Below are 24978 nucleotides of genomic sequence, written 5' to 3'. Positions count from 1 at the left end.
GTCCTCTGATGTCGCTTCCATCCCTAAAACACGAATGAATTTTTGACGATTTTTTTGAGGTCATTTGTATTCGCTCACAAAACCAGACCGGATTTTATCTCTTGCACCACGCCCCGTGCTATCTGAAATTTAATCAAAACCAATAATTATTACAATTTGATCTCGTGTTAATGACGCTTTTTGTTCGTGTTAGACTGTAGTGAAGTTTTTGACAGCTGCTTATTTATTTTTGTAGGTTTACACTTATATAATATGATGGGATGAAAACGAAACTATTTTATTTGTTTAATTTATTTATTACACTTCATGTAAAATTTGCATGTAAAAAATGCTTACTTAACGCATGCTCACGAATGACTTCCCAAAATAAAGTAATTAAAAATTAAACGTAAAAATAATAATATAATTTGTGTAATTACTGGTAGGGTTGTCTTATGAAATCATAGAGGTAAGTATTGTGTAGAGCGTGGACTGTAATTTGTGCTGGTCGCTTCAGTAATTCGATATATTCAGAGATAAGGTTATTTTTATATAATTTTAATGTAGTTACAACACGTGCACGTACGACCTGAATTGTTGATTGACTTACAAATGACTGTGTTGTCAAAATTATTATTCTATTTCAAAATTCAAAAAATAGTTATACAAACTTCATGTTTAGAATTGCTCTAAACAAGTACCACCGCCCTACCTATTTCTGCTGTGAAGAATTAGAAACATCTCAAGGTGGTTGGCGGCAGTAGTTGTTGATGTGTCCAGACTCTGATAAATATTTAATACGAGGTGAGCTCTTCCCCCCACCATAAGTAACAAAAAAAAAAACAAAAAAATGCATTTTAGTTATTTGATGTGCCTAAATACAATAAAGTGCTTTTTATTCTATTAACCAAGCTGGAGTTGAGAAATCGAAGGTCCATTGTGTTTTGATTTGTTTTCACCACGAACTCCAAGACGCTACCTCGAAACGTCCTCCCATTTCCCTCGACTCAGTGAAGTTCGGAGAAATTCGATTTTGGTTGAACGAAAAAAAAACTGTTCTACCTTTGACATTGACATTTGATTTTAATTCAATCGAAGTGGACTGTTTATCTTTGCGTACCAATTACCATTTATTGGCATAATAATATGTAGAACAGCGAAAACTTCAGCAAAAACTTCACCATAATATTTTTTTATTGCTTAGATGAGTGGAAAAGCTCGCAGCCCACCTAGTGCTAAGTGGTTACTGGAGCCCATAGACTTCTACAACGTAAATGCGCCACCCACCTTGAGATATAAGTTCTAAGGTCTCAAGTATAGTTACAACATCTGCCCCACCCTTCAAACCGAAACGCATCACTGCTTCACGGTAGAAATAGGCAGGATTGACAGGAGAATTAACTCATAACATGCACTTAAAATATGTGTAATGCTAAGTTTAATTAGTTAATTACGTGGAGCCACACAAACTCAACTCATGAGTATTTAGTAATTAGCGGGGAAGAACGTGAAATGATTGAGTACTAGAGGCATGGTAATGATCTTTAGTTAATGGAAATGTTGTGTTGATGTTGAAGCTTTGGCGGGAATCGACGTGCGGTTTCTAACCACAATAAATGCGTAACGCCCACGGGAGGTTATTTTAAAATAAATACCTACAGTTTCTGAGGACCTGCTTCGGTGGTACGTATAGTAAAATTGGAAAGATAGAGGGTAGATTTGTGCGGCCTTTGACCAAAGATTTACTGGTGGTAGGACGTTTTGTAAGTTCGCACGGGTAGGTACCACCATCCTGCCTAATTCTAACGTTCGCAATGCGTACTCGTTTGAAAGACGGAGCAACTGTATTGCTAAAACTGAAACCTTTTAACTCATATCCGAAGGTGGGTGGTGGCATTGTCTCCGGTAGCTACTTAACACATGCGGGCGGTTGTCCACACATCTAGACAATAATAATAATAAAATCATAGTCATACACTACATACATACAAAAAATTACTTTACTCTTGTAAGTGTAAATTCAGTTATTTAATTCAAGTTTAAACTTGACGATGTCTTTCTTATGAAATATTTTATTATAACTAATTACGTGTAAATCTATATCTTCTATCTATATATATATATAAATGAATTGTTGTTCGTTAGTCTAGCTAAAACTTGAGAACGGCTGGACCGATTTGGCTAATTTTGGTCTTTAATTATTCGTTGAAGTCCAGAGAAGGTTCAAAAGATAGATAAATATGAAAATACTCTGGATTTTAAACAAAAATAACAATTTTGTTTTCCCTTTGATGTGTCCCCCGTCGGACTGATTCCTTTTGTTTGTTTTAAGTTTATTTTATACAAAAGTTTAGATATTTTATTTATCAATTGAGGCACTACGAAGTCTGCCGGGTCAACTAGTCTATATATATAAAAATTAATTGCTGTTCGTTAGTCTCGCTAAAACTAGAGAACGGCTGAACCGATTTGGTTAATTTTGGTCTTGAATTATTCGTGGAAGTTCAGAGAAAGTTTAAAAGGTAGAAAAATATGAAAATGCTCGGAATTAAATATAAAAGTTTAGGTCTTTTATTTATCGATTGGCGCACTACGAAGTTTGCCGAGTCAACTAGTTAAAAATAAAATACATTTTTTTTATCCTGCCTTGCTACCTCGATATTAACCCAGCTTAATAAAACTATTCTATTGTCTTATCATACATGTGTAAAATTTAAAGATCATTCCCATACGTGTCCAAAGTATCAAATATTAAGCTAATGAAAATGGCCTTAAAACTTCCGTTTCATAGAATGATAGTGATCAAACTAATAAAACTATTTCAGAAAGAGGCACAGTCTATAAAACCAACGATAACACAAAAATTCCCTATCTTCAACACGAAGCCACAGCCTCAAGTATCCCCCAAATTTATCATCATAAACGAAGCAATTACATACACACACATTTATATTAAAGTCACGTATTAACGAAACCAACTATCATAACAAATCATAGAACTCATGCCGGAGCCGATAAAACTGTTGAATACAGTATACAAAAATTGGCTCTGTTGAACTGAACAAAATTAACCAATTCCACTTGGACTGTAAGCGGTAATTACCGAAGTGAGCTCGTAACGGAAAACGGGGCTCCGATTGTGCTGGACGTTTAAGGTCGAAACGTGCCCTGAATTGTAGCAGACATTCTGTAGCTTTGTATTTGTAGAGTTGAATTAAAAAAAAAAGAAGCGATAATGAGAATCGTTGGTCGTTATCCCAAACAGAATTAAATTAGAATTAGTATAAAGTATGCAATCTTTTTTTTTATCCTATCTATTCTGATAGCCTTGAGAGGCTATATCACTTTCGCCCTAACATGTAGGTGAGCTCACGGGGCTCAAACCGGAGTGATGCTAAAACTGGCCCTAGCAAGTGCAGTGCTTCGCAGAATCTACCACCGGATCGGAAACGCGACCCACTGAGAAGATCCGGCGAGAAACTCAGTGGGCTGTGTCTGTGGGTTAATTCGCTCGTCGAGCCCTTCGTCGCAAGCGACAGGTTCGACGAGGACCGGTGCTTGTGGCACCTAAAAGCACCGTTAATGGATCGGGAGGATCCGTAATGGCTGCAATCTTTAATAGAAGAGACGGTACTTCATACCTTGACGAAGACTTATGTTTGATAAAACACAGATGTTTTGCGAAAATTACATGATATTTGGCACAAAAAAAATTAACGTTTGAACCGCATCTATACATTATGTTGGTGACTGTAAAGTTGTATAAGTGAAGGTCCTTAATAACATATTTAGTCAGGATATTCATTGAGATTATTTTTCATCAAAAAGGTTTCTATTCAAAAATCCCAAAAAGTTTAATAAACTAGCAAGCCTCGACGTACGGTTTGGAGGGTTAAATACTTAAACCACAATGTTTTTTTTTTGTCATAACTTAATACTTTCTTGTATTTCTTAACAATTCCTTGGCAATTACAAAAACGGTTTAAAAAATTGTAACACCGATTATCTACCCAATTTACTTTCTAATCTGCTCAAAAACAATTTTATAGCTTCGATTTCTAGCGACATCTGATCCATTTTAACGTTTAAAACTTCAAATTTTGACTTCGATTCTGTCGCATACACTTTCGCCTCATTCTTCATATCCTCCACTGCATCATCAATGTCATCTAAATGTTGTACTATTTCATCGTTCTTCTTAACATTTTTATCTTTAATCAAATCCGGATATTCTACAGCTTTCACGGCTTTGTTTTTAACGATGACATCGTGCATTTCATCCATTAAATTCCTAAAGTGTTGCAAGCCAAGTTCATCGTCCATTTGCTTCTTTTGTCTCTGGGCTTTATTGAATATTTCATCTCTTATTCTGGATGGCAGCACCTTAGAATACTTCCACCTTGGTTTCCCGGGACTCAGAGTCATAACCGGTGGTACGTTGCGTCTTTTCTTAAGTTTCTCATTGAGTCTTCTCGGTAAAGTCTTACTGAATAATTTATTGTAAACTAAAGTGTCTAATGTTCCCAAAAATTCTACTTGTTTGGCCAGCCTCCTTATATTTCCTAATATCTCTAAATCATTGATATCGTTAACCGCTACACCGACTAGTAAATTCATTAAGACAATCGCCGCCAATATTAGAAACACTAAAAATATTATCCGGACTATAATCAAAGATGTGGCCAATTCTTTGGAATGTGCTTCGTCGAAGAGGGCCGCGTAGTCGAATTCTGATGTCATCATAACTATTGTCTTAACCAGAGCTGCCCAAGGACCCTCGAAAGGCATTTGAGAGCGGAACTGGATCATGAAGCTTAATGCAAACCCAATTACAAGGAAGGCAAATGTTAGCAGAATCTGTAACAATTTGAATGATTTAAGTTTCACAATAATCTCTTATTCATTTAGATTTATCATTGGATCTTATCAAAATTAATGTAGCTCTCGAAAACTGTTACACAAGTGTATCTGTAATAATTAGATTGCATGAAATGCCAATGGCATAATTTATATATATTTTTTATTGCTTAGATGGCTGGACAAGCTCACAGCCCACCTTTTGCTAAGTAGATACTGGAACCCATAGACATCTACAACGTAAATGCGCCACCCACCTTGAGATATAAGTTCTAAGGTCTCAGTATAGTTACAACGGCCCTTCAAACCGAAACGCATTACTGCTTCACGGCAGAAATAGGCAGGGTGGTGGTACCTACCTGTGCGGACTCACAAGAGGTTCTACGGTCCTACCACCAGCAATTACGCAAATTATAATTTTGCGGGTTTGAATTTTATTACACGATGTTATTCCCTTCACCGTGGAAGTCAGTCATTAACATTTGTTGAGTACGTATTTCATTAGAAAAATTGGTGCCCGCCAGTGGGATTCGAACACCAGTGCATCTCTAGATACGAATGCACCGGACGTCTTACCCTCTAGGCCACGACAACTTCTAAATAGTATACTGATAATTAATTTAATAGTTATTACCTTGACGACATTCGAAGCGACTTTACCGAACATCAAAACATAGTAACCCCAGTTCGGAAACCTGGACAGCAAAAACATCATTTCCAGCCAGGAGAGCAACAACGCCACGGTGGCCACGTGTCGAGGCCAATCAGCCTCGTGTACAGAGACGACCACCACTGAATACGGTAGTATAACCGCTAAGCCCAGAGACCCGAATTTCACCCAAGTTTCCAGCTGTAGGAAGTACCTACTACTTTTCACGTTCATATACAGGACCTCCTGGGAAAAAAAAATTGAATTTAACTCGTACGAGAAATCATTATCCACGACATATTATGTATATGTCGTGGATAACGACTTTAGTAATATAAGACATTGTTTTGATTATTATTTTAAATGATCAAATGTTGTTTTGATAAATATCACAAAAATTTAGGGTAGACGCCGTAACGCCAGAATATAAAATGGCGGTACGTGGACAGAGTCGTCTCAGAACTCTCAGTCAGGCTCAGGCAGTCAGTCTGTCAGTCAGGCTCAGTCTGTCAATCGTCTCAGGCAGTCAGTCTATCAGTCAGGCTCAGGCAGTCAGTCTGTTAGTCAGTCTCAGGCAGTCAGTCTGTCAGTCAGGCTCAGGCAGTCAGTCTGTCAGTCGGTCAGTTGAAACGAAACTGTCGGCTTACCCTGTCATTGTGAAAATTATTTGTTGGGAGTTTCAATAATTATTTTTCAAAAGGTTTTAATTGACTATTAATGCAATAAGCTCAGTCCCACCAAATACAATTGATGACGGAACTGCCGCTCGGCCATTGCTGGCGCCGCCATATATTATTTTTTGAATACTACAAATAAAACTGCCCGTAGATGACTACGGTTAGCGTAATAATTAGCGCCCGCGACTGTTCCAGCGAGGGCCGTAGATTTGATTCCGAGATCATGCAAACATTTGGTCCTTATCAGATTCTTTAATATCTGTACACGTTTATAATGAATATTTATATCTAGGTATGTATATCGGTCCATGGTACCCAGAGCACAGGAAACCATAGTGCGGAGTCAGATGAGCATATTATGTGATTTGGCCTTTATTTTATTTACGCCTTCTTATCTGGTTAAATTTGAACAGTGACAAGAGAGGTGGATGGCAAACGTCCCAGAGGACGCAGTCCCACGAGATGGTCGGACCAAATACGATCTTCTCTAAACATCAACTTCCACAATGCTCTTCATGAGGCTAAGGATCGCAGATGGAGGGAAATCGTACGGGAGAAACTGATGCAGCGGGGGAGTCACGACCCTCAGTAATGAGGAAAACGACGCGAGGAGGAGGATCTGGACAATTTTTGTCTCCAATCTCATCGACTGCAAGGCTGCATTTGCCACGTACAAGTTAAAGTGTGAAGTTCGTATTCACGTGTGGAAATTGCTTCGATTACAGCTCAAATTGGGTATATCACACGTGTGTTGCAGCAGACGCGGATAGATAAAGAACGCATCACACATATAATATTTGGCACGCTTTATTTCTACTTTACAGAACCGCGATATATTTAAACGGCCGTCTGGTGTAGTGGTAAGTGACATGGTCACTACACAAGGGGGTCGCGGGTTCGAATCCCGCCAAGAGAAGATATTTGTATGATAAATATAAATTTATTTTCCAGGGTTATAGATGTATATTAAATATATGTATGTGTATAATAAAAATCTTACATTTATTTCCGTTATCTGGTACCTGTAACACAAGTTCTTTACGAACTTATCACGGGACCAATTAACGTGGCGTGATTGTTAGTAAATATTTATTTATTATTTATTTATATGCGACTAATCAAATATAAAAGCCCTTTTTTAACTACGAATAATTTCAAATGTTTGTCGTGACCAAATTTCAGAAAATCCCTTGTAAACTTATCCAAACTATACTGTCTAATGGCATTCAGGCCGTAAAAGCCGCAAGCTATTTAATTTCAATACCCCAATCGGTTAAATCAGTAGCTACAAAGGAGCGACAGCGTGTATTGTTGGCAACCCAACAAATTTGGTATCAAAACCTTTTTTATTGTTATGGTTGTGGTTTTTGACATTACTTTTGAATTCTGAATTTTGGAATGTCTTAGATTTGTCATTCTCTTTTTCGTAGGCGAATTATAAAATTTCCAAAAATAAAAACTTTATACGTTCAATCTTCGCGAATTTATTTATCAAGTTCCTTGCCCATCCTAATCCTACAGTCCACTATATGTATAACTCACCTGTAACAATATCAAGCTGATTGTCGCATACACTACGTAGCTCCAAACCGTCGTGTTCAGCCAAATAGGAGCAGGAACTTTCGTGTCTTTGTAAAAGAAAACCGACACTATGAATATGGTAAGCGATAGCACGAAGAATCCGTAAACGAACATTATTGTATAGAAGAACGGCAACAAAGCTTTCCATTTGAGATACAGGAAGCTCTCGACCAACGGATGTACCAGGAGCTTCCTCTGTCCGTATCTGTTGCCGGTCTTCAAAAGCGCCTCGATCACTTTCATCTGTTCCATCTCGCAGACGCTCGGCATCAATATACCGTAATCAATCGTGATAATACAGTTCGGATCCTGGAGGTCCTGCCCGTTACTAGATATATACGAGTCGAATACGTCTTCCATAAATTCTGTCGGTTTCGATAAATTATGAATGATCATATCAATGGCCGTTCGCTTGTATTTCTTCGGTCCGTCCGTATGTCCTGAGAGATCGGCTCCCTCTTTCAGCAGTAACGTTATGACATCCCTGCTGCCGTGGTGGCTAGCCGCGTGCAACGGATACCAACCTAAGCTATTCACTTCATATATGATGGTCGTATCAAATTTCAACAGGATCTTTGTTATTTCAACGTGATTACGAACAGCGGCGATGTGCAAGGGAGTTGATGCTTTATGCGGACTACATGTAGTCCTGAGTCGAATGTCAGCGTTCTTTGAAAGTAACAAGGAAACGCAATTCTCGTGTTTGTTCGCGACCGCGAAGTGTATTGGTCCGAAGCCTCTTCTATCTCCAGCTGTTAGGGAATTAATCAAGTTCCTAGTCATAGCTTCGTCGTGATCTAGTAAATACTCTAGTATATCTAAATGCCCGTAATCGGCTGCGACGTGTAAGACGTTAACGTCGCCGGGTAGTGCGATCTTCATGGAGCCACCTTCGCTAATGATGTGTTTGACACATTCTAAATGTCCGTGAATTATGGCCTTGAAGAGAGCGGTCTCGCCTTCTTGATTCTGATAGTCGATCGCGTCTTTTTGCTTAGCAACGCTAAGGATTTCGTTGAGAACGTCTAAATTACCCAAAGCTGCAGCCGAATGAATAGGAGTTTCGCCGTCGTTGGCCTAAAATTAAATAAGACGAGTAGAGTAGGGTAGAGTATATTAATATACAAATTACTTTACTGGTAGTAAGACCTCTTGTGAGTCCGCACGGGTAGGTACCACGTATTTCAGCCGTGAAGCAGTAATGCATTTCGGTTTGAAGGGTGGGGGCAGCCGTTGTAACTATTCTTGAGACCTTAGAACTTATATCTCGATGTGGGTGTCACATTTACGTTGTAGATGTCTATGGGCTCCAATAACCACTTAACATCAGGTGGGCTGTGAGCTCAACCACAGATCTAAGCAATAAAAAATAAAAATAAAATAAAGCAATGTAAAAGAGAAAAAGTACAATGGCCGGTATTATTGCTAAGAGCGATAGCTTCCAGACTTCCAGTGGTCAAGAAACATCTAAGAAAAGAAATTGAATAATATACAAAATATTTTTGATTCTTGCCGTGATTTTCAAGCTTTGTGTCTACTGTATTTAAGAACTTAGTCAATATTAATTAATTCTTCAAGACTACAAAACTTTAATTTTCCGGTATATGTAAGATTCCTTTCTTCACTAAAGTTCTGGTACAGTTGCTCATTATCAGATAAATCAACTAAGCGAAGAGAAAGCGTCACACTATTTACCGTCAGCGTAACGTCAGCGCCTGCCTCCAATGCCACACAGACACCTGGCACCCACGCAGCCTCGACAGCAGCCTGTAGGACTGTATGCCCTTGACTGTCCTTCACATCCACTACGGCCGCCATAGGATCCGCGTTCATGTAATCATAGTTTGCCAATACCTGCAATTGTTTTTTACATTAAAATCAACTAAAATTCCAAAAATTCATCTGCAACTTTATTCGCATTTGTTCACATTTTATGATTCGTTTAATTATTTTGTATTTGACTTTCTATTTTTTATTTAATCTTTACTTAATATAAATACAAAAAAATAGCAAATAAAACTCCAACTCCAACTCCATTACATCCATTCCAACTCCATTACAACTGAAGATGAATGAAAATCTTCTAACTGAATGTTCTATTTAATTTATAGATTGCTAGACGTCTTTCTGTACCTATATTGTGCGATAGTAATTGGGAATCGGGATCCTAATACAAATACCCCACCACTCACCTTAAGACATGAGATCTCAATCGTATTGTACGACGGCTACCATCAAACCAGAATGCATTGTTTAGCAGCAGGAATATCCAGAATAGTGACACCCACCAGTGAAAGTCCCAAATATCTAAACCATCATACCTGCAAATGCTCCTCAAGTTTTTTCTTGACGCAGACATGCAAAGGTGTCAAACCCGATGTATTTAAGCAGTTCACAGAAGCACCTGCATCTAAAAGCTCTCTGATAGCATCCAAGCTTTCTAGCTCTACCGCGGTATGAAGAGGAGTGTCCAGGTTGTTTAGACCACGAGATCTCATGGTGTTGTATCTTCCACCAGCCTTCAGTAGCATTCTGATGACTTCACCTAAGCTGGTTTCGGAAGAAGTTGCTTTGTTAATGCTTAAGAACACGTCATCACGGTTTCGTATCAAACTTATAACTAATCTCAAAAAAAAACAATAATGAAAATGGGTTTAATTGTACTGTTTTAATGCAGACAAGCCTACGGACCACTTGATGGTGAATAGTAGCCGATGTTCATTGACTTCAGAAATGCAAGGGGCCATAGCCGTCGTGCCCTACAGCATAAAGACGTCTGGTGCATTCGTGTTGAGCGATGCACCAGTGTTCGAATCGCAGGCGGGTACCAATTTTTCTAATGAAATACGCACTCAACAAAAGTTCACGATTGACTTGCACGGTGAAGGAATAACATCGTGTAATAAAAATCAAACCCGCAAAATTATAATTTGCGTAATTACTGGTGGTAGTACGTCTTGTGAGTCCGCACGAGTAGGTACCACTACCCTGCCTATTTCTGCCGTGAAGCCGTAATGCGTTTCGGTTTGAAGGGTGGGGCAGCCGTTGTACTGCAAAAGTGACACCTTACAACTTACATCTCAAGGTGGTTGGCGCATTTAAGCTATAGATTTCTATGGGCTCCAGAAACCACTTAACACCAGGTGGGCTGTGAGCTCCTCCACTCGTCTAAGCAATAAAAATAAAAAAAGTCAAAATATCTTACTGCTTAACGTTCACTTCTTTTTTGTGATAATAAGCGTAGCCGGCGACGTCTAAAGGAGTTCGGCCAGCCACGTCGCAGATGTTGGGATTTCCACCAGCCGCCAACAAGAGTCTGGTGCAGTGTCGGCGGACGCAGGAGGAGGCGACGTGTAGCGGCGTCCAGCCTGCTTGGAATAGCTTTATCTGAAGATAATTCCAACGCAGTCAGTGGAAAACCTTATGTTGAAATCTTTTTTTTTTTTATTGCTAGGTGAGTGGACGAGCTCACAGCCCACCTGGTGTTAAGTGGTTACTGGAGCCCATAGACATTTACGACGTAAATGCGCCACCCACCTAAATCGACATTATGTCTTCACGACAAAATCATGTAATAGCGTATCTATTTATTTATTTTCTAGAGCCCTCCAATGAGACACATGACATAATAAGCATATAGCAAAACGTGATGTAGCATGTCACAAATCCAAAATTTAATAAAAATACTTAAATAAATAAATACACTGAGAAACTGGCTTCTGGAAAAATACACTTAAATAGCAATACCAACAGAACAAATAAAAAAGGTTTTGATTTTTAATTGGGTTATGTTAAGATAAAGTAATAACAAAATTATAGTATCATCAATTGTTGATGAGTACGCCAATTTTCAAGTTGGTCCAACGTCTTAAATTAGCTGACAATCAAGTTGAAAAATAACGTTACATAGATATAGCCATTGGACTTATAAAGACAAGTCAAGCCAATAAAAGCGTGTTAGTAAAAAAGAAGCTAAAAACAAAAAAAAAGTATTGTGAAGCTTGTGACCAAACCCCCACATTTGCCAAGACTCTAGCAGTTTATTAAAACTATAAATCCCATGTCAATAATTGCTTTTAAATCCTTCATGCACGTACTATCAAGAACACAAAAACCCCAAGCTCACGCAAGTGCCTTTTGATAGAAAATTAAATTGGATACAAGATATGTATCTGTAATTTCGAAACACACTTTTTTTTAAAGCAATTTGGTAAATAGCACTTAGATAAAAACCAAACCACGCTTTTCAATATCCATCTGCTTGTTAGTCGTGGGTAAATTCCAAATAGGCTGAGCTAATTCCGAAGGGACTTTCGTTAAAAAACAGAGGATTTTCCAAAATATTTTAGACCTAGTCCTGTGCCGAAAATTTGCACGCTTCCTGTGGCATAGTTGTAAATCGATTGGTTTACTATTTTAACGGGCGTTTTATTTATTTATTACAAGGTAACTAATAGCCCTAATGATAACTAAGTCCTAGGATAACTAATAACTCAACATAATGTAATAAATAATATAATTAACCTGTATTACCTGAATTACCTGTAGTTGCGTTAACATTTAGTGTTAGATCAATGTCTGTGTTACCTATAATATTCTATGCTGATATATAACATGTTGGTACCCAATAAATAAATAAAAATAGAAACAAAACGCTAATTAAAGGCCAATATAAACAAGATAAAACACGAGAGAAACAAAAGCAGACAAACAAAAAAATTAAAAACAATCAGCAAGCAAGAAACAACATAAGCAGAAGAAGGAATACACCAAACTAATTTAAATGTATTTTATTTTTCTAATTTCCAATTTTTCTAATGAAATACGTACTCAAAAAATGTTCACGATTGACTTCCACGGTGAAGGAATAGCATCGTGTAATAAAAATGAAACCCGCAAAATTATAATTTGCGTAATTACTGGTGGTAGGACCTCTTGTGAGTCCGCGCGGGTAGGTACCACCTCCCTGCCTATTTCTGCCGTGAAGCAGTAGGTAATGCGTTTCGGTTTGAAGGGTGGGGCAGCCGTTGTAACTATACTTGAGACCTTAGAACTTGTATCTCAAGGTGGGTGGCGCATTTACGTTGTGGATGTCTATGGGCTCCAGTAACCACTTAACGCCAGGTGGGCTGTGAGCTCGTCCACCCATCTAAGCAATAAATAAATAAAAAACTTATACATAAACACCCAGGAAAAATCTGGCACTAAGCACACTTTCTAGTTTAGAACAAAATCCTTACAGTTCCTCTGATGTCCTTGCAGTCATGGTCGATGTTGTCCTTCCAAGTCTTAGGCAACAGAACGTTCTCCTCGCCTAGGTCGCATCTCACGTCTGTCATCTCTTTAATCAAAGGGCACAGCTTCCGAACGTCCTCTTCTGTTTCAGACGACATACTCTCGCTTTCCACCCGCTCCTGCATATCTGTGGATGAACAACAACTGAAGATGCCATTTATGAAACTTATGTGATAATCCTCAATGCTCAAAATCTGAGGTTCAAAACTGAGGTTCAATAGTAAACTATGGGATCATTGTTAAAGATGTTAAAACAAAAATATGAGCTATTTAAATTTTATAATGCTATTAAGATTTAATAATGTAATTATTTGAATTTTTATTTTTTATTATATTAGGATATTTTAATGAATATTATTATATTATTAATAGATTTAATAATCCAAATTTAAATCTATCTAATGATAAACTTCTAAAATATTGGTTTAATGATTATAACAATCGTAACAAATTGGCATTCAACCTTTTTATTGATTTTTCAAACTGGTACTCTTCTGCATAGATTCTTTGATAGGTAAAATATGACTAACTAAACTATATGACTTTAGTCACATAGTTTCGCTTGAAAAACAGTGTTGACACAAAGATAGTTAAAAATAATGGAAATCGCGCAGAATTTCATGGTAATAACACTATATGTTATTATAATATTACGAATAACAATCACTGAACCTTCTTCTAAACTAATATATTGTTAATTGTCGGGTCGCAAACAGACTAAAACTATTTTGATTAAAAGTAACACTAATACTATCAATTTAATACAGCTTCCTGTGTCGACCACGAAAAGTGTAAAAGTATTCGAAACAGTGGGAATTTGTAAAGTGAATGGACACGAAATTCCACGATAAATTTTCTATTATAAATAAATAAATAAATATTATAAATTAGAAATATAAATTTATGCACATGAATCACACCGCAGAGGTGTGATCATATAGATTGTTTGACACTATGCTTCTGAAGACAGACGAGGTTGCGCCCAATGGGTTGGAATGCTACCACTGTCGCTAAACAACACCGACCAAATGCAGCTACACCATTTCATCTCAAATTTAAAGTAATACATGTCGTGTGACTCCGAAAATCCATTTGTTTGGGTGTTCAAAGCTTGAAAGTACGTAGAAACAAAGGCATTGTCTTCTTCTTCTTTGTTTTTTCTTTCCCATTCTCCTCTATCAGCCGTCATCTCAACACTCAATCCTCTGTCTCTCATATTATCATTCACACACTCCATCCATGAATTCTTCGGTCGACCTCTTCATCAAAGATAAGTGATTCTTCTTAATTTTTTGTCTTATAGTAATATAGTCATCATTAATTATCCTGCCCTTCTCCCAATCTCCTGGGGTCGGCGCAATATGTTTTCTCCGTCCATAAACTTCTATCATTTACTATTTCTTCGCTCACTCCCCTCTTACCCATATCGTCTTTCACGTAATCCATCCATTTCTTCTTAGGTTTACCTCTTCCTCTATATCTTTCCACATTCATAGTTAACACTCTCTTACCAACCTCATTTTCATTCCGCCTCATCACATGTCCATACCATCCCAAACGTGCACTTCTCAGCTTCTCTGTCACAGGTGCCACTTTCAGACTTCCTGTAACATATTCATTCCGTATTCTATCCATTCTCGTTACTCCACACATCCATCGCAACATTCGCATCTCTGCTGCATGCAATCGCCTTTCGTCCGCCACTTTTGCTGTCCAACAAGCTGATCCATACAAGACGGCAGGCCTTATTAAGGTCTTATATATCTTCCCTTTTAGGGGAAGAGGAATGTGTGAGTCACATATGGTGTCACATATGGTGTCACATATGGTGTCTTATAGTAATATAGTCTCATAGATAAATCTTTCAGGGTCCCGGTGCGACAAAAACTATGAACAGGATAAATGAAAACGCAAATGTTGTCGGCACCATCATTGTCAATTGTGAAGGTCGAATTCAATTCTTAATTATGATTATTATTATTTTTCTTCTACTTTATCGAATTCTTCTTTCTTCCTCCATGAAAGACATACAAAAACGATGGCCCCTGGTTCCCAGTCGCCCTGCTGTAACGCGCCCTGGCTAGGTGGTGCGATGACCTCCGAACGGTGGCGGGCAAGAATTGGATGAGAAGAGTCATAGACCGGGCTCAGTGGTGTGGATTGGGAGAGGCCTATGTACAGCAGTGGACGACTGTGGGCTGATGATGATGATGATGATGATGACGTTGACTTTATGGACGAACATACGAGGTTCATCTCGTTGTGTCAGTACCTACGGGCCTTTAGACCTGAGATACGCATCAGCCCGCTGTACGCTCTCTATCTATTTATATCAGAGGTCCATAGATCCAAGATAGACAACATTGAAAATTTAGAAGTTTCAGTGAAGCCCCTGCAGCTAAATTTATTTCCACCTAAAACTGGACAAAAAGGGTGAAGTTACTAAAAAAACACTACATTTCTTTCTACCCAAAACTGGACAAAAAGGGTGTAGTTACTAACAAACACTACATTTCTTTCTACCCAAAACTGGACAAAAAGAACGAGAACTTGCTAAAAAAACAGGGCACAAAAAATCAATCAAATAGCGAAAACTTAGTACATTAAGAAAACCCCCTGTGGTAAAAATAAAAGGAAAATGTAATTATTACACTGTTATAATTTACAAAGAAAGCAAATAAAATTTTCGTGGACCTCTTTTTTGGCACGCCAACGTAGATCTCCATTGCGTCTCCCGTGGACCCCTGGGGCTCCACCTGGACCAGTTTGGAAAAGACTCCGAAAAGGCCAGACCGATTTCGTAGAAATTTTTAGGGAATCTTCAGATTGGCCAAGCGAGTGACCCTGAGTTTCATAGCAATCAGATTAAAATCAAATCAAAGATCCGTCAGCAAATCAGGCCAGATTCGACTAATTTTTAATAAAGATTCGTGTATCAACGCTGGTGTTTCCCAGACCACAGTTTTTAGAGCAATTAATTTCATGAGATCTTTTACGAAAAATTATCGCATTGATTTCGCATTTTCAAGGTTTACAATTTGAATGAATCCGTTAGATTTACGTGTACATCCTGCCCAATGGCTGTAACGTTCAGTTTAACTTTTCAGGCTTCCCAGAGACGACTACGTTGGACAGTCTGACTGCGGCCACATACTCAACTCACATGAGAAGCCTTTCGCATCACGCTTCTAACGCTTTAAAAGAAGTTGTTAGTTTATTACTGACTACATTTTAGTGTGCTTCACTGGGGGCGGACTAGCTACCGTACCACGGTTTTAAATGGTTACCAGAGCCCAGCGATATCGCACCGATAATTCACCAGCCATGTGGTCTGCGGTCCCTCGATTCCCAATATCAAAGTAATTGCTTTCAGGACGTTACCGACGAGCTGGTGGTTCTGAGATTGGTGACAAAGAAGACAGAAGCCGTGGTTGTACCCGATACCGAGTTCCACCTTATTGTAGTCATGCGGAGAGCGTAATATGTTTCTTAAGACATCACTAGGCTATGCCTTAAAAACTGCGCGATGCCTTGATAACTTTGATTTTATTTAACAAATTGCTGTTTTATTAAATGGTTTCTTTTAACGTTTTTCTTTTCTTTGCTATGAGGGCAGACTGACGGCTATCACAACATTCTCCCAGCAGAGCACGTCTATCTCTTGATACTGGACTAAACGATTGCGTCGCGATAAAAATAGACAGAACCGTGATACCATTCAGGGCAGCTCGATTTAACTAAAAACACATGTCCGTACCTTCAGGGAATTCCAACAGGATAGCCACCTGTCTGGCATTTCCAGCCCATGTGGCGAGATGCAGGGGCGTTCTTCCTACCCTGTCGACTCTGAGCTTTTCCGCACCGAACTTTATGAGCAGCGTTAAAGCTTCCCCTCCGGTCAGAGCTGCCATGTGGCACGCAGACACCAAATCGAGACGGCATGTGGCATTCGGATTGGCTCCAGAGTTGAGTAATCTGAAAGTTGAAAGAATATCGAAATGTTCTCGGCTGTCAATTTAAAATATCTTATCATTAGCCTGTATCTCTCCACTGCTGGATGTAGGCCTCTCCCATAGTCCGCTACTACGAACGATCCTCCGCCTTCCGCATCCAATCTCTCCCAGCATATCACCGCAAATCATCGGTCCAACGGGCAGGAAAAAAAAAGGGGGACGCCTAACGCTGCGCTTACCGGTACGCGGTCTCCAGTCCAGAACACGTCTGCTCCATCGGCCATCGGTTCTGCGACACGTATGTCCGGCCCATTGCTACTTCTGCTTGCTAATCTTTAGGGCTATGTAATATTTAAATATCTTATTCAGACTAAAAAGGTTGAGAAGCACTGGCAATTGTGCGTGGTGTAAGGTTTATAGGTGTGATAAATTCAACTAATTTATCTCTTAATCTGGCCATAAATACTGTTACAATTAAAAATAAACAAAATATTACATTTGAATTTGGAATCTGTCATTTTTATATGATTGCTCATTGAGTTTTCTCATTTTGGCGCCAATACATTGTACAATATTTTGCGATATTAAAATGGAGTGGGGTGATAAAGAGAACCGAATCGCTGTGATTGCATTGCACAAAGTAGGTATGGAGCCAAATGCAATTTTTAAAACTCTCCATACGCTTGGTATTAGTAAAATGTTTGTGTACCATGTCGCGTATTTTAAAAGATGACTTAGGACTTGCAGTCTATAAAAGACGTACTGGTCATTTCTTGACTGATAATTTAAAAGAGAATAGGGTGGTAAAATCGAAACAACTACTGAAGCGGTACGCAAAGGGAGATCATAGAAAAATTTTGTTTACAGATGAGAATTTTTTTAGAATTGAGCAACATTTTAACAAACAAAATGACCGTATTTATGTTCAAAGCTCTAAGGAAGTTTCCCAATTAGTCGACAGAGTGCAACGTGGGCACTATCCGACTTCAGTGATGGTTTGGTGGGGTATTAGCTATGAAGGAGTGGCTGAGCCATACTTTTGTGAAAAAGGTATCAAAACATCGGCACAAGTGTCTCAAGATACCATTCTTGAGAAGGTAGTGAAGCCCCTTAACAACACCATGTTCAATAATCAAGAATGGTCTTTCCAGCAAGACTCATAAAAGTCATAAAGCTCGGTCTACGCAGTCTTGGTTGGAAACGAACGTTTCGGACTTCATCAGAGCTGAAGACTGGCCGTCGTCTAGTCCCGATCTTAATCCGCTGGATTATGATTTATGGTCAGTTTTAAAGAGTACGGCTTGCTCTAAACGCCATGATAATTTGGAGTCCCTAAAACAATCCGTACGATTGGCAGTGAAAAATTTTTCCATGGAAAGAGTGCGTGCTTCTATTGATAACTGGCCTCAATGTTTATAGGACTGTATTGCAGCCAATGGAGACCACTTCGAATAAGCTTTTTATACTTTAAATTGTTTTATATTTATGTATTAAACTAACACACTGTAAAAGTAATAAATTTTATTTGCCATGGATTTTTTTTTGTTTTCCTTTGTAACAGTATTTATGGCCAGACTAAGTATATACTAGCGGCCCACTCCGGCTTCGCTCGGGTCTTTAACAAAAACTTCAATGATATTTGACGTTGTTTTGCGGCATAACTATAATATGCTGTCATACATATGCTGTCGCGACATTTTTTGTAAATAATAATATGTTTTAAAAAGTCGTAGTACATTATTTTATTGTATCATCAATAGTTTTCGCAGGGCACGCGATGTGAAGAATATTTTAGGTAATTTTTTACACCTTGTGTTACATTATTGGAGTTTTAGTAAGGATCCCTATTTTTTTTTCAAAAAAGATTGTAGCCTATGTCACTCAGGAATAGTGTAGCTTCCAAATTGTGAAAGAATTTTTCAAATCGGTTCAGTAGTTTCGGAGCCTATTCAATACAAACAAAAAAATCTTTCCTCTTTATAATATTAGTATAGATTGCAAAAATTGAAAACCTTTCGATTTCCTCTACATTGTGGTTCTCAATGGCCTCAAGCAACTCGGTGTTGAGTCTCCTCAGTCTTCTGTCGCTGCGTCTCCAAGGCTTGGACATGGTGCTGCCGGTGTCTTGTGGAGTGTTATTCACAGTCGAAGACACCGATGAGGGCGTCATGTCAGGAAGCGTTAGCTTCGGAAGCGAACGGGCCGGGTTCCTATGGTTAAAGGAATGTGACGGTTCACTGAAGGCTTTTCAATACAAAGTTGAGACTGTAAATCTTTATTACACATTGTATGGCTTGCTAACGTGCCACGCAATTTTATCCGAGTCAAATATGTGTAGGAACGAATATCAAAAGAACTAGTAATATCGAGAACGCTCGAGAAGTGTAACGCCATCTATTATCAAATAGCGGAAACACTCGAAACGACTCATCCTACTGGAAATGTTCTCGATAGTTGTTGAATCGCAAAATCTACTACCGCATCGGAAACGCGACCCAATGAGAAGATCCGGCGAGAAACTCAGTGGGCCGTGTCTGTGGGTTAATTTACTCGTCGAACCCTTATCGAAACTTATCGAAGTTGAGGTTACTATCAACTACTCCAATACCCTAATAAAACAAACAGCAGAATACTCACGACATAGCATCAGCAAGACCCGAGTTCCTGGGTCGAGCTGGCCGCTGCCTGGCCACGCGACCGTCCACCCCGACTCCGAGCAGAGGCTGAAGATTGTCCTGCGTCTCTTCATCATCAGGACCATTCTCTATATCTGGAATAAAATCAAAATCAATAAGCGCTAACATTGACAAGCGTGCCTCGATGATACCAATGACAATGTATCTTATTCTAAATATTTATTGCCTAATTAGCTGACCCGGCAGAATTCGTAGTGCCTCAATCGATAAATAAAAGACCTAAACTTTTGTATAAAATAAACTTAAAACAAACAAAAGGAATCCGTCCGACGGAGGACACATCAAAGGAAAAACAAAATTGTTGTTTTTATTTAATTTCGAGCATTTTCATATTTATCTACCTTTTAAACCTTCTCTGGACAAACAATTCAAGACCAAAATTAGCCAAATCGGTCCAGTCGTTCTCGAGTTTTAGTGAGACTAACGAACAGCAATTCATTTTATATACATAGAAGAAGATAGATTTGAACGAAAACACAAAATGCTAGCTCAGAGTTCTTATTTCAGAAGCCCTAGGCGATATTGATTGATTAGATTTAACTACTGAGGAGAAAAGGACGTAACTCGATTTTTTAAGTTCACTACATTTAATGAAACAGTAGAATCCGATGTGTTTGCAAGTCGGAGAACAAAGAAAATTGTCTATAAAATGTCTGCCTGTTTAATTAAATGCTCATATCCGGAACTACTGAACGGATTTTCGCGTAATTAATTTGGGCAAAGATCCTTGTTTCACGAATATCGGATGTTGTAAAACCTAATGTTGTATATAAAAAAAATTCGTCATTAAAAGATTTTTGTTATTTACCATTTATTGATAGCGTTTGAAGTTGTATTGCAAATCTATACTAATATTATAAAGCTGAAGAGTTCGTTTGTTTGAACGTGCTAATCTCAGGAACTGCTGGTTCGATTTGAAAAATTCTTTCAGTGTTAGATAACCCATTTATTGAGGAAGCCTATAGGCTAATACAAGTGGAGCAGCAATAAATAATGTTTCAAAATATTTTCACTTTCTACGTAAATGAAGTGGGGGGTAAAATTTAGCGTTATGCCAAAGTAATTATTCCACGCGGACGGAATCGGGGGCAAAAACTATTAATTAATATTGAGGTATGAAAGACTAACTATTTAGTTTACAAGACATTTTTAAAACTTTACAGGAGAGCCATTTAAAGTTTTAAATTTTGGAAAATAATAACAAAATATAAAAACAATGAAAAATAAAACTTCTTCAGCTATTTGAATGGTGTAAACGCAATTGAAGTTTGATTAAAAACATCGAACTGTAGTCCACTTCGATAAAGCGGCACGACACGAGAACCCTCTCATCGTGGCCGCCGGTAACTACATTCCCGATCCTGCGGACAGAATGGAAAGCTGTCGACGTCGCCCAAAACACGTCATCTCGGATCCTCCCGATCCACTAACGGTGCTTTTAGGTACTTCAAGCACCGGTCACCGTTCTCGTCGAACCCGTCGCTTGCGACGAAGGGCTCGATGAGCAAATTAACTCTCAGACACAGCCCACTGAGTTTCTCGCCGGATCTTCTCAGTGGGTCGCGTTTCCGATCCGGTGGTAGATTCTGCGAAGCACGGCTCTTGCTAGGGTTCGTGTTAGCATCGTAGTCAGGTTTGAGCCCCGTGAGCTCACCTACAAACGTTAGGGCGAAGCGGAAATAGCCTCTCAAGGCTATCAGCATAGGTAGGAAAAAAAAAAAAAAAACCAACGGTAGATGTTAATACCAAATAAAACGCACCTTTAATTAGAAAGTTAAATATCGTCTGCTAAGCGAAATGTCGATATAATCTATATATCTATACTAATATATAAACCTACAGTGGTTTTACGGATGTTCCGTTATAACTACTAAACCGTACATCCGATTGACTTGAAACTTTGTATCCATGTAGAAAATACAAGTACTTAATGGATAGGCTAATATTCATATGAGTGTTGGACTCCCTACACCAGTTGCGGGGGCGTTGATGATGAGAATCTTTGTAGGGGTGAGAAATAATGTTAATTTTAAATGCCCAGCGAAGCGGACGGGTACAGCTAGTAGTAAATAAAATAAATCGTAAACAAAACACCGGAATGTGTGCACGTGACTCGTTCTTGTATTACGTTCCGATCACACTACACGGATCGCGTTATCTCTTATCAAATTAATTGATAACGCTTTTGTACGTTGTTCCAGATTTAATTTAGCGTTAAATGGCTCTTAAACTAAAGTTTTACCGACGCGATAAAAATAACTATGTTTTTTTTTAGTTTTATTGGCCTTGTAGGCACACGAGCATACGGCCCACCTGATGGTGAGTGGTTAAGCCGCTGCCTACCGTTAAGTATCATTTAATAGCACCATACATAAGCTTCTACTCTTTGTATCGTCTTGACCGTCTTCTATCATTAATATCAATTTTGCTTCAAATAATTATATTATATCACTACATAGTATAAAACAAAGTCGCTTTCTCTGTCCCTATATCCCTATGTATGCTTAAATCTTTAAAACTACTCAACGGATTTTGATGCAGTTTTTTTAATAGATAGAGTGATTGAAGAGGAAGGTTGATATGTATAATAACATCCATTAAATAGTGGAGAAATCATTAATAAATTACAGTTTCCGAAGCGAAGCGAGGGCGGGTCGCTAGTAAATTATAATTTGCTTTTTTTCCCTACCTAATCACTGGTAGCCTAAGGGGCTATACCAGCTTCTCGTAAGCGAACATAATTTGCCTATTTACTGGCGGTAAGGCGTCTTATGACTCAACCATCACCCTGCCTATTTATGCCGCCAAACCTTCGAAGCCGTTCGAGAAACTATCTTAAATACGTAATAAGTATCACAAGAGGATTTTAATATATAACCCGATTCGACTACACTTATAATAGCTTAACATGCCTTTGAACTCATGTCTCAACGGTCGACAGGCCTCACGTTACAGTGTCCTCAACCTCAAACGCCTTGAGCTGGTTCGTCCGTAACAAACAATAGTAAATACGATTATAATATTTACGCTATCTAACTTACCTTTGAACAGTGCAGAAATGATTTTTTTCGTGCACATAACAAATAATACACAATTTTATTTTCTGAACACAACATCTACTGAGCTAACCGGTCAACTGGTGATCGAATGCCGCACGAAGACAGCGCACAACCGACAATCGCATCACTGTGCTAACGCGATGAATAAACTCGTACAAGGTTAAATTTTTACGAGCCACTTGCAAAACAATAGAGTTGTGTACCTACATCATTTTTGACCATAGTCATCAAGAATAGAATAATAACAATGAATTGATTGATTTTGGAACAAAAAAAAAAAGTTTATAATGTACTTTAATTCGTTAATTAAGATTGTTCGGGTCTAAAGAAAATAACGTTAAATCGAAAAAAAATCTTATTCTAATTTCCCGCCGAATAATGATTAACAACGGGCATTTAGGCGGGAAATTTGTACGATCCTAAACAATTCATTCATAGACAATGGTGACGCGCGAGCAGTTTCCAGAAATCAACGCCTTTCATACAATAATTTATAGTCATGCTAGTATATGCCTGAGTTACACTAGTCTATAATAAAATCATTTTGACTTTAATCAATCATAAACTCTATCTTGGTGTTTTGCTGGACGTAGGAGCGAATTTTTCACGAGAACCCCTGAGCAGGTTAGGACGGACCATTCTTTACCAAATTAGGACTCACCGCAAAAAAGCCTTCTCTGCACTTTTTGACCGAGCCTCCCAGCCCCGTGAGGAAGGAAGACCAGCAGAAACGGAAGGAGGCTACAGCGGTCAACATTACGACTGAATCTATGGTCACTTTAAAGATACCAGACAGATTCTGCGATCAAGGTAGAGCAAACCAGCAAGGGTGGAATGTTATCCACCACCAAATGACCTATCTTTGCATTAAACTCTAGACGGCATTCAAGATGAATAAAAAAATTTTTTGGACGAAAAAATCTATATCAACAGTACCTATGATAACAATAACTAAAAATATTAACAATATCCGTATCGAGAATATCTTTGGCAAAAATAGAAATTTCATCAATACTCGTGTCAAGAATACCTATATCAACAATATCTATATTAGCAATATCTATGTCAACAACGCCTTTAGAAAAAATATTACTTGGTAAATTAGACTTCAAAAATTAATAGCTCTCAGCTACTCAGTGTTCTGCTCCTGACATTCTAAGAATTAGCACCACGTAATGACCTGTCTGCCTTCGTTGGCAAGTTTATAAAAATACTATCAACAAACAGGGTCAATATGCTCTACAAAGAATATCCACTATAGCTAGGAGATAAGATTAAAACGTGAACATTGTTTTGAATTTAAATATGTTTGGGACTGGGAAAAGGATAAGTTTTAGGACTCACTCCGTAGCTCGTTGATGCACTATTCTATTTTCTCACTGGCGAGAGTTATATGTGCTGATTGATCCACAAATCACAATTTTATCGTTTTTGCACCGGCACCGTGTTTTAATTATTACACACTCTTCGCGCCATTTTTTCACCTGTAGTTTTTATTGTAGTGTCAATAGATGGCGTGGATAACGGATTGAGGAAATAAGGAAAAGAAAGTCCCAACAAACTTAATAAATTAGATTATGGAATATGCATTTGTACCTCATTGTTATGGCTACTGGAGACCATGGACGTCACACGTGAACGCCCTCATCCAGCTTGAGACATGAGTTCCAAGTCTCAGTTTGCCTAAAGGACCATCCTTCACACACCTGACAGCATCGCGGTAAAATTTTCATTGCCTATCTATCGAAAACCTCCTAAGATTAATTTTAAGTATGTTAAAGATATAAAAACACACACAAACAAAGGTACAAACGATTTTTTTTACACACACTAGCGTCGATAGAAAAACAATTTTTGTTTCAAACTAAACTCAAAATGAATCTGAATAAATATATTTTATATTAATACCTCGATTAGTAAACATGTTCACTTAGATTAAGTACAGCAGCTCACAATTTCACAGCACATTATGGATACATGTCACATATCGTTGACGAATGATTCACGCATGTACTTTTAAATTTGGTTTGCTATACGCCGATCGCATTATCAATTTCCTTGTAAAGTTTTACTACAGACTCATTGATGTTTAGATGCGTCATATATTTATGTACATAAATTAAAAACGCTTTAAATTTTTAAAAAATCAACTATTATCCACTTACTTGTAACTAGCTAAAGCTAAAAAAGAGAAAATTATTATACTTATGACATTAATTAAAAAAATTGAGA

At 38.2% G+C, this 24978-nt stretch overlaps 2 protein-coding genes across 3 annotated transcripts; one reads left to right on the top strand and one right to left on the bottom strand.

Annotated features, from left to right (window-relative positions):
* Positions 1–3363: 3363 nt before the first annotated feature.
* Positions 3364–24769, bottom strand: LOC114247870 (transient receptor potential cation channel subfamily A member 1). Of its 2 annotated transcripts, none has more exons than XM_028180947.2 (11): positions 22729–22908; positions 19629–19761; positions 19004–19201; positions 16796–17013; positions 12984–13165; positions 10949–11130; positions 10065–10293; positions 9439–9597; positions 7705–8820; positions 5471–5731; positions 3364–4836 (listed from the first exon to the last, which is right to left on the bottom strand). In XM_028180947.2, the coding sequence occupies exons 1-11, from the start codon at positions 22763–22765 to the stop codon at positions 3982–3984; spliced, it is 3570 nt and encodes a 1189-aa protein (XP_028036748.2). In that variant the 5' UTR covers positions 22766–22908; the 3' UTR covers positions 3364–3981. The 2 variants fall into 2 exon arrangements, with proteins under 2 accessions (XP_028036748.2, XP_089591755.1); XM_089735629.1 differs by lacking the exon at positions 22729–22908 and adding an exon at positions 24655–24769 and having other exon boundaries at positions 3366–4836.
* On the top strand, positions 13638–16788 carry LOC149500708 (dynein light chain roadblock-type 2-like). The gene is made up of 4 exons (XM_089735630.1): positions 13638–13661; positions 14907–14985; positions 16146–16246; positions 16412–16788. Exons 1-4 carry the CDS (start codon positions 13638–13640, stop codon positions 16517–16519), a joined length of 312 nt encoding a protein of 103 aa, XP_089591756.1. The 3' UTR covers positions 16520–16788.
* Positions 24770–24978: the final 209 nt, after the last annotated feature.

Source organism: Bombyx mandarina, chromosome 20 (assembly GCF_030267445.1).
Source record: "Bombyx mandarina strain Sakado chromosome 20, ASM3026744v2".
Classification (NCBI taxonomy): Eukaryota; Metazoa; Arthropoda; class Insecta; order Lepidoptera; family Bombycidae; genus Bombyx; species Bombyx mandarina.
Note: the sequence above shows the minus strand (reverse complement) of the source record. Positions and strands in the feature narration are given on the sequence as shown.